We start from the raw sequence: 9,858 nt of genomic DNA, 5'->3' as shown, positions 1-9,858 counted from the left end.
CTCTAGTGTGTGCTTATAAAAACAACCAATCGGCTTCTTGTAATTTAGGGCGGCTGGTAAATTGCGTGCAGTGATTGGCTTTTTGAGAGGGTTTGTCCCGCCCACACTGAACGAATGGTGCTAATGGTGCACACGCAGGTTTCACAGATCAACAAATCATGTACGATGACGCTAACCAATGCCATCTACAGCGAAAATGTTTTTTAGATCGTACAAAAACGCAGCAGTGAATCCCACCATTCTGTCCTGTGCAACATTTCTGCTAGCTAAAGTTCTCTTTGCTCTCTGGTGTTTTGTGGGTCGGTCGAAGGTCTTCGGAACGGGAAAAGAGGAACCCGACTTTCCACAATGGCAGCAATTCTCCGGTCACTTTTGCATAAAAAGGTGAAACAGATTTATGCTCATATTTTACAGAGCAGTTGGTTTTGTATGACGCTTATGTAACTCAAAATAGCTAACGACATGCTCTGCTAGCTAGCAAAGTCGTTGTTACGCACGTTGCTTCCAAGCAACTCCATTTACTGCAAGCGTTTGGTATTTATGTGCATTTTCATTTGGGCAGGTGAGGGCTGGTTTTGTTTGCATCACGTGGACAGGAAGACAGGGGTGACCAGCAATGGAGCGCCCACACTTGACTCTCATCAATTAAAACTTGGACAGTAGGTTTTGTATGATTTGAAATTGACTGATGTTCTGGTGGTGTTTTATTTCTTGCAGCTCCCACTACAACTGAGTCGTTGTTACTCCGCCTCTGCAGTGGTAAGAGCTTCCACGTACCAGCTTTCATAAGTCAGCAGTTTATGATTGTTATGTGTTCGTCACATGCTCTTCTAACTTTCACACTGAAAAGTCTCAACACGTGTTTCCTTGGGCCTCATCGAGAGTTTTGATAGTATGCATACTGGCTTAATTTTATCACCTTTCCAGTACGTACACACTATGTGCTCAAAACCAGCCTGGAATTAGTAGGCTCTGCTTAGAAATGACTGATCAGGAAAACTTTGAAAATGTGAAAATGAACCAGTAAGACACACCCGTGTATGGAAAGATAAGATAAGATAAGATAAGATAAGATGAACTTTATTGATCCCGCAGTGGGGAAATTCACTTGTTGTGGCAGCTCACAAGAACACAAGAAGAGTGCAAAAAGTGTGCATAAACAGTTACAAAAAAATATAGAGGTGAAATAAATTAACAATTTACAAGGTAAGTAAAAATAGTACACTATAAAGCTATATACAAGTCCTCATAAGGGAAGAAAGAGGACTAGACCATAGAATTATACAGCCTAACAGCAGCGGGAATGAAAGACCTGCGGTAGCGCTCCTTCCTACACTGAGGGTGTAGCAGTCTGCCACTGAAGGAGCTGTTCAGAGCCTCCACTGTCTGATGCAGAGGATGAGAGGTGTTGTCCATGATGGATGTCAGCTTGGCTAACATCCTCCTCTCACCCACCTGCTCCACGGAGTCCAGTGGGCAGCCCAGGACAGAGCTGGCCCTCCTGACCAGCTTATTTAGTCTCTTCCTGTCCCGGTCCGTGCTGCCCGGTCCCCAACAGACCACAGCATACTGAATAGCAGAGGCTACCACAGAGTCATAAAAAGTCCTTAGGAGGGGCCTGCACACTCCAAAGGACCTCAGTCTCCTCAGAAGGTGGAGGCGACTTTGGCCCTTCTTGTACAGGGCATCGGTGTTATGTGACCAGTCCAGTTTATGGTTGAGGTGGACACCCAGGTACTTGAAACTGTCCACAATCTCAATGTCCAAGCCCTGGATGTTCACTGGTGTATGTGGTAATGACCTTCTCCGAAAGTCAATCACCATCTCCTTTGTTTTACTGGTGTTTAAGCACAGGTGGTTGCGCTCACACCAGTCCACAAAGTCCACGATGACTGACCTGTACTCCGTCTCATTCCCCTCAGACACACAGCCAACAATGGCTGAGTCGTCAGAGAACTTCTGGAGGTGACATCTGCTGGTGTTGTAGGTGAAGTCCGAGGTGTAGAGGGTGAAGAGGAAAGGTGAGAGTACTGTTCCCTGGGGGGCCCCCGTGCTGCAGACCACCACCTCAGACACACAGTTACGCAGTCTCACATACTGTGGCCTGTTGGTGAGGTAATCGATGATCCAAGCAGCCAAATGTCCGTCCACACCTGCTCTCTCCAGCTTCTCTCTCAGCAGCACCGGCTGAATTGTGTTGAATGCGCTAGAGAAATCAAAAAACATGATTCTCACAGCGCTCCCAGCACTCTCCAGGTGAGTCAGCGCCCGGTGCAGCAGGTAGATGACAGCATCATCCACCCCAATGTTTGGCCTGTAGGCAAACTGCAGCGTGTCCATCGCTGTACTCGCCACAGAGCGAAGGTGACTGAGGATGAGCCTCTCCATGGTCTTCATCAGGTGAGAGGTCAAGGCGACAGGCCTGTAGTGGTTTGGCTCCTTGGGGTGTGCAGTCTTAGGAACTGGAACCACACAGGAGGTCTTCCACAGGACGGGGACCCTCTCCAGGCTAAGGCTCAGGTTGAAGATGTACGAGACCACCTCACAGAGCTGGTCAGCACAGTCCCTAAGCAGTCTGGGGCTGATCCCGTCTGGTCCTGCAGCTTTCCTACACTTCAGCCGCCTCAGTTCTCTCCTCACCTGGTCCGATGTTAAGGAGAGGGGTGAGAGAGGGGGGTGGGGAGGGGAAAGGGGTGGACAATAGGGGATGGTTGGGCTGATGGTGGAAGGGGGGGCTGGTGTGAAGTGGTGTGAGGACAGGGCGGTGATGGGAGGTGAAGTAGAGGACAGTGATGGTGTGGTGATGGTGGTAGTGTCTGCTGGCCTGGAGATGTGTGAAGAGGGTAGAGGATGGGTGGCAGAGGGGGTGGGGTTGGAATTAAACCTGTTGAAAAATAGGTTTAATTCACTTGCCCATCGCTGGTTGCCTTCAGCTGTCCCTCTGGCTCCACTCTGTCCATGTCCTGAGATGGTCTTCAGGCCCCTCCACACATCTCGTGTGTTGTTATGCTCCAGCCGCTCCTCCAGCTTCTTCTTGTAGCTGTTCTTTGCCCGCCTGATTGCATACTTGAGTTCACCCTGTACTCTCTTCTGCTCCACTCTGTCCCCAGAGAAGAAAGCCCTCTTCTTCTGGTTCAGTAGGGCTTTCAGCTCAGGGGTCACCCAGGGCTTGTTGTTGGAGAAACACCGTACTCTCCGGGTTGGCAAGGTGTTCTCCACACAGAAGTTGATGTAGTCTGTGATGCAGTCGGTCAGGCCATTGATGTCGTCACCATGAGAGCTGTAAAGTGTCTCCCAGTCTGTAGTTTGGAAACAGTCTCTCAGTCTCTCACTGGCCTCATCAGTCCACACTTTCACAGACTTCTTCTGTGCAGGCTCTCTTCTCACCCTGGGTGTGTATTCAGGGAGCAGATGAACGAGACAGTGATCAGAGCGTCCCAGCGGGGGGAGGGGGGCTGAGGTGTATGTGTCTTTGAAAGGAAAGAAACTAAAACGAATTCTTTACAAATTCACTGTATGAGTGTCCTTAATGAACTCTCATGTAACCAGGCAGGACAGGATTTAATCTTATGCTCGTGTGATCCTCTAGCCCACCACCAAGCTGTTCATTGATGGCAAGTTTGTGGAGTCCAACAGCACTGAATGGCTTGACATTCACAACCCTGTAAGTATTTATAGACAAACTATCTCCAACCTGCAGACATTGGTAGTGGTGAACATAAATCTTAGTCAGCTAATTTCTAATATTTTAATTTGTAAAATGAGAAAAACCAGAGCCCAGACTGTGTAGCCAGTCTTATTTTATATCTTCCAAAAATCTTGCTCTGCTGTTGAATAGCTTGTCAAATCTTCTAGCAAGGTTGTGATGGATAATTATAGCGTTTCAAACAGCCCTCTAATTTGACCACATAAAACATCAAACCTGTTAAGGATAGAAAACAAACATGTGGTTATTAATATTAATGAACTGATGAACATGCAGTTTTATCAAGTAATGACTTCCCCTACTCTCAGTCATCATGTCTGGTGTGGACTGTCTCCTGCTCTCCAGGCCACTAATGAGGTGGTGGGACGTGTTCCCAAAGCTACCCAGGAGGAGATGCTAGCAGCTGTGGACTCCTGCTCCAGAGCCTTCCACTCCTGGTCCGAGACCTCCATCCTCAGCAGGCAACAGATCTTCCTGCGCTACCAGCAGCTTATCAAGGATAACATTGTAGGGAAATGTATCACTTGCTGATCTTGTCTTCTTTCTCATCACTTACCATTGCAAATGTCTTGAATTAATTGTCAGCTGTTTTTCCTCTAATATTTCAGAAAGAACTAGCTAAGTCGATCACTTTGGAGCAGGGCAAAACTCTTGCCGATGCAGAGGGCGATGTATTTAGAGGACTCCGTAAGTAAAGCATACACTTGCCAGTGTGCTGTTGTGTTTCGATATCTTGAGTACGGCAGAGTGCTTGTGAATGTTTAGCAGAGATCAAATTCCCTTGCTCAAACTGTTGTCTGTAGTATCTGTATCTCCTGATGAAAAGCCGCTGTCTTTGGCAAACCTTTCTGCTGTTGCCTGCACGAAATTAGTGGCTGTAGGGTGTCATTTGTGCGTGTAACAAGACACTTTCAAAAGGTGACTTCCACTTTTAAATTAATACTGGCTCTCTTTTGGTCATATTGACTTGTAGGGATTTAAACTGCTTTTCAAGAGACTTTCAAAGCGTCCAATTATAACAAAACAATCCCTGCAGCGTCACCTTGTTAGGTTGTGATGCGTCTTCCTAGTTTGTTTTTATGTAAAACACTTTGCAGGCTCTGGGTTTAGTTGCATGCTATATAAAGATAATTGTGCACTTCCCCTCATTGCGGTGCACTTGTTTGCTTTGGAAGAGTTTTCATCAACAAGTGCCATGTTGAGAAATTAAGAGCCGTGCACACTTGCAAATTAAGTAAGATATATTTTGGTTATTGCAAGACAGAGCTGCCAAAGTATTTTTCATACTTGGTACAGCTCCCAGTTGTTGGGATGCCTGAGTTATTCTGGTATGCTCACTTTGAATTTATCAGCTGAAAGACAGGCTACATCTGCAGGTGTGCTGCCAGCATTTGAGATTTCTGGCAGTACTAGCAACAATGTTGCTTGAAGTTTTCACAAGTTCTCTTATAGTTTACTCAAAGGGAGAAGAAATCAATTAACAGTCTGTTTTTATTAAGGAAGATGATTTTATGTATACATTACAATTCATTATCCATTTTGTACTTGAGCGTGTTATCCTAATACTTCTTATTTCCATTACAATTTTCTTTTATTTATTATTTATATCTCTTCATTTTTTTATCTTATCTTTTCTCTTGCTCTTCACACCCCAGAGGTGGTAGAGCATGCCTGCAGCATTACATCCCTCATGCTGGGGGAGACATTACCTTCCATCACCAAGGACATGGACACTTACACCTACCGCCTGCCCATCGGGGTGTGTGCTGGTATCGCTCCTTTTAACTTCCCTGCCATGATTCCTTTGTGGATGTTCCCCATCGGCATGGTGTGTGGCAACACCTACCTGATGAAGCCCTCCGAACGGGTCCCAGGATGCACCATGCTTCTGGCCAAAATGCTCCAGGATGCCGGAGCACCAGATGGCACACTAAACATTATCCACGGCCAGCATGCAGGTGTGTGTGTGTGTGTGTGTGTGTGTGTGTGTGTGTGTGTGTGTGGAGGAGGAGGAGGGGTGGGGTTTAAGTGTGTGAAAAAGAAAAAAAAGCAAGTCCCCACAACATAAATCATCAACTATTTGGTTGAAGATTTGCTTTAAGGTTAGAGTTAGGTTAAGGTAAGTGTTAGGATTAGACAAGTAATGTTTATTGTTATGGTTAGGTGGTGGTTAAGCTTCCAAGTAATTAATGTATGCAAGTCCCTAAAATTGATGGAAACAAGACTGGGTATGTGTTTGTGTCCACATCCATGTTCATTTAGATGCATGCAATCTGTGTGTGCAGTAAGCAATGGGGAAAGGTCCAAGGCTGATTGAAATGCCAATCATATACCCTTTGGTAATATGCAGATGGTGAAATTTTCATAACATGTGCACCCTATACTTGTAAGTAATTCAGGACTGAGGCATGAGGATTTGAATCCCTGTATGCAAGGCCTTTGTGTTCTTATATTGTGCCTTAAGGGTGCAGCACAGATGATGAAGGAAAGATTTATGATATCCATTTGTATCTCTGTGTAGCGGTGAACTTCATCTGTGACCATCCAGCCATCAAAGCCATCAGCTTTGTTGGCTCCAACTCGGCTGGAGAGTACATCTACGAGCGGGGATCCAAGAATGGCAAGAGAGTGCAGTCCAACATGGTACACCAGAACTCACAATGCGTTAACATCCTTAGACTAAAAATAATTCTCTTACATCAGGGATTCTTCAGTCTCACTGGGCTCCTATTGTTACAGGGAAAAAACATATGGAGAAAATGATTTACTCTTACCAAGGCAACAGCTTAAGGTTGAACTGCCAATCACAGAGATTTGCAACATATGTGATTAGCACCGTGCTTCCTCCGTTTGATGTCCTACAGTCTAACTAAAGAGAAACCCTGAAGAGCTGTGGCCTACATTTTTCATTTTAGGGTGCCAAGAACCATGGTGTGGTGATGCCTGACGCCAACAAAGAGAACACCATCAACCAACTGGTGGGTGCTGCCTTCGGAGCAGCTGGCCAGCGCTGCATGGCTCTCTCCACTGCTATTTTCGTAGGCGATTCTCGTGAATGGCTTCCAGAGCTGGTAGAGCGCTCAAAATCACTGCGCGTAAATGCAGGTAACTTCATTAGTAACGGTGTCAGCACAAATTTGCTAAACATCTCAAATGGCATTTGTTCATGTGCAGTTTAACATGAAATGTTGCAGCATGATACTGCCCTTCATGAGGGGGAATTTCATACATATATATATATATATATATACTCAAGGTGATCAGCCTGGGGCAGATGTGGGGCCCCTGATCTCTCCAGAAGCCAAGGCCAGGGTGGAGTCTTTGATCCAGAGTGGAGTTGATGAAGGCGCGAAGCTGCTGTTGGATGGGAGAAATGTCAAAGTAAAAGGATATGAGAACGGAAACTTTGTAGGACCCACCATCCTGGCAAATGTTATGGTGAGATTTGGCTCAGAGACCAAGTGTCCAAATGGATGCCCTTTTTCAATTGCTAAAGAAATCTGACATCTTTAAAAGCATGTCCAGTTTACTTGCAGAATTACCAGTATGACTACTAGAATTAAAAAAACATCCTTTGCAAAGAGTATACTGTAAGAAATCATCTCTTTGGGACATTTTTATCCACAAGCTGGTCAAACCCTAAATCTAAATTTGAACCAAATCCTGTCCAGACAGCTTGACTGTCACAGTTCAGACTAATAAAACTGTGGTCTAATAACATTCTCAGGGACATTTTGTGCCAGGGTTCCTGTTACAAGTGTTGAGTGTCAGACATGGTACATATTAAAACAGAAAGTAGCTGTGCTAAATGCATTTGGAGCACTAATTGCAGATGGTGTTATATTGAGGAGGAAACTGATGCGATCATATTACTTACTGCTGTTCTTTTCAGCCACACATGAACTGTTACAAAGAGGAGATCTTTGGACCAGTGCTCGTCGTCCTGGAGGCTGACAGTCTTGACGAAGCAATTACTTTAATCAACAGAAACCCCTACGGCAATGGCACTGCGATATTCACCACCAATGGAGCCACAGCACGCAAATACACACATGAGGTGGACGTTGGCCAGGTGAGAAACTCTTTCACCAAGGATAAATAAAAGCAGAGGACATCGGAGATGAATTAGTAAAAGCTATTGGAACTGTATACTTTTCAAATTGAATTTTCGGGGATCCAAACTGGTCACCTGTAATGTTATTTTGGTCCTGAGTGAGAAACCTGTGTGAGACTTGGTTGAGTAAACAGTTTTGTGTGGGAGGCGTTCTGATTGAAAAGAGCAAACTGACATTATTCATGTGAAGTGTATGAATAGTGACTTGATAACTCCAAGGAAGATAACATTAGTGACAATAGGATGTGTTCAGAGTCTTTAAAGTCTGCCTTAAAACAGTACACATATGTTCCAATTTATGTTGAATACAAGTCCAGTCTGAACAGTATGTTTAAAACATGTTTACAGTTTAATGTTTTTTAGACACATTGTCTCAGATGGCACCCCCTAATACATAGAAACTAAGTTACAGCTGTTGCAAGTCTGGTGCAGATTTCTGTGTGATAAATGAGTCTTAATCAAAGTTCTCTCTGTTTGAAGTTGGTGCACAATACTTTTACAATATCGTGTTTTAAACAATCTGGTATTCGTATTTGATGGTGTCTAATGTAGCGAAGCTATGAAAAGACTGATCTCCAATCAGATTTTCAACCCGAGGTAGTATTGAGTTATATGATTATTTTTTCATTGTAACATTGTACAGATGTTTAAAATTCTGGTAACAACCTTAATGTCGGCAGTTGCATATGATTTGCCACTAATGTCTTTGTGTAGATTGGTGTGAACGTGCCCATCCCCGTCCCCCTCCCCATGTTCTCCTTCACTGGCTCCAGAGGCTCATTCAGAGGAGACACCAACTTCTATGGCAAGCAGGTAAATGACAGAAGCAGCTTGTCATGTGTTACATAATGAAAATACTTTGCGTCTAAAATCTCGCGCATGCAGACTGGGCAGCTGACACAACAATTGTCTCTTTTACAACCAGGGCATCCAATTCTACACTCAAATCAAGACTGTGACATCGCAGTGGAAGGCCGAGGACGCCACTGTAACAAGCCCAGCTGTTACGATGCCAACCATGGGACGCTAAGTTGACAGGACACCCAGTGTAACTTCACTGACTTCTCATATGCCTTAAGAAGAAGCCCAAGGAGGAAAGTGGGGATAAAAAGATTATATGTCCTCTTTACTGTATTCACACTGGGGTTTATTTGTTGGTGATTCTTTTAGACAATGTTGTTGCACAAAGCACACACAAATTCGAAGTACAGCTCATTTGAAGAGGTGAATGTAACCAGTGCAATGAATGGTGCTTTGTGTCTCTTTATAGGCTTGTAGTCTTTTGTACCTATTTTCTCCTGTTCTGACTGGATGGACTGATGGTCATTCATTTCTATGATCTACTATATACTATACCCCAAAAAAATCTACAGTAGATATAAAAATGACCAGGAGATTCTGCCTTTAAAGCAGTGACAGTCTTCTAACAATATCCTCTGTGGTTCTTTTAACTTGTTCTGTTTGTCAGAACATTGTCATGTATAAATGCCACAAATGTTACCTTAGAACAAGGACACACTCATTCTGTTATGCCATCAAATGTGAAATAATGGTTACTGAATTTTTGTCCTCTTAATGTGTATCCTCGTCCATAATGTCCAGTGGTGAAACCACTGTGTCTTCTGTGTGTCAGATAGAGGTTTTGTACTGTACTGTACTGTCAGGATAATACTTTTGTGTGGTCATGAACAATGTATAGGCTAAATTATAGCATTTTACATGGTATGGACTTGACTTCTGTTGTTCTTTCTAAACTATTATGTTGAAACTGTTAGTCGTTGTGGTGCAGTTGCAGTACAGTACATGCTAAGCCTCTTTTCATCTGAAGTATGAGCCATATAAATCTTTGTCCCCTTGTATTTTCTTAGGTCATATGGCTGAAGATTAAGAGGTGATAGTAATAAGGGTATCAGAGTCTGTAGTTCACTGTGTGAATAAAGACACTGTTTTGACCTGATTGAATTCTGGTTCTTTTGCAATTTACATGTGGTATGCTGGAAGTGCACATATAAATGATGTCTGGTGAATTCCACAGATA

General features: G+C 44.0%; 1 protein-coding gene across 1 annotated transcript; it reads left to right on the top strand.

Annotated features, from left to right (window-relative positions):
* Positions 1-170: 170 nt before the first annotated feature.
* On the top strand, positions 171-9,777 carry LOC124050655 (methylmalonate-semialdehyde dehydrogenase [acylating], mitochondrial-like). Its single transcript, XM_046373398.1, has 12 exons — positions 171-384; positions 718-759; positions 3,590-3,664; positions 4,052-4,213; positions 4,315-4,393; positions 5,362-5,664; positions 6,228-6,349; positions 6,622-6,811; positions 6,963-7,144; positions 7,599-7,778; positions 8,535-8,633; positions 8,746-9,777. Exons 1-12 carry the CDS (start codon positions 349-351, stop codon positions 8,848-8,850), a joined length of 1,575 nt encoding a protein of 524 aa, XP_046229354.1. The 5' UTR covers positions 171-348; the 3' UTR covers positions 8,851-9,777.
* The last annotated feature ends 81 nt before the right edge of the window (positions 9,778-9,858 follow it).

The sequence above is a fragment of the Scatophagus argus genome, chromosome 19, assembly GCF_020382885.2.
Source record: "Scatophagus argus isolate fScaArg1 chromosome 19, fScaArg1.pri, whole genome shotgun sequence".
Classification (NCBI taxonomy): domain Eukaryota; kingdom Metazoa; phylum Chordata; class Actinopteri; family Scatophagidae; genus Scatophagus; species Scatophagus argus.
This window is presented reverse-complemented; position numbering and strand designations above follow the sequence as displayed.

What these genes read in the sequence shown, in the direction of transcription:
- LOC124050655 (XM_046373398.1), top strand. Translation starts at nt 349, where the DNA reads ATGGCAGCAATTCTCCGGTCACTTTTGCATAAAAAG. An exon ending in GTTACTCCGCCTCTGCAGTG is followed by an intron (nt 760 to 3,589) that starts GTAAGAGCTTCC and finishes GTGATCCTCTAG; the next exon opens with CCCACCACCAAGCTGTTCAT. An exon ending in ATCACTGCGCGTAAATGCAG is followed by an intron (nt 6,812 to 6,962) that starts GTAACTTCATTA and finishes TATATACTCAAG; the next exon opens with GTGATCAGCCTGGGGCAGAT.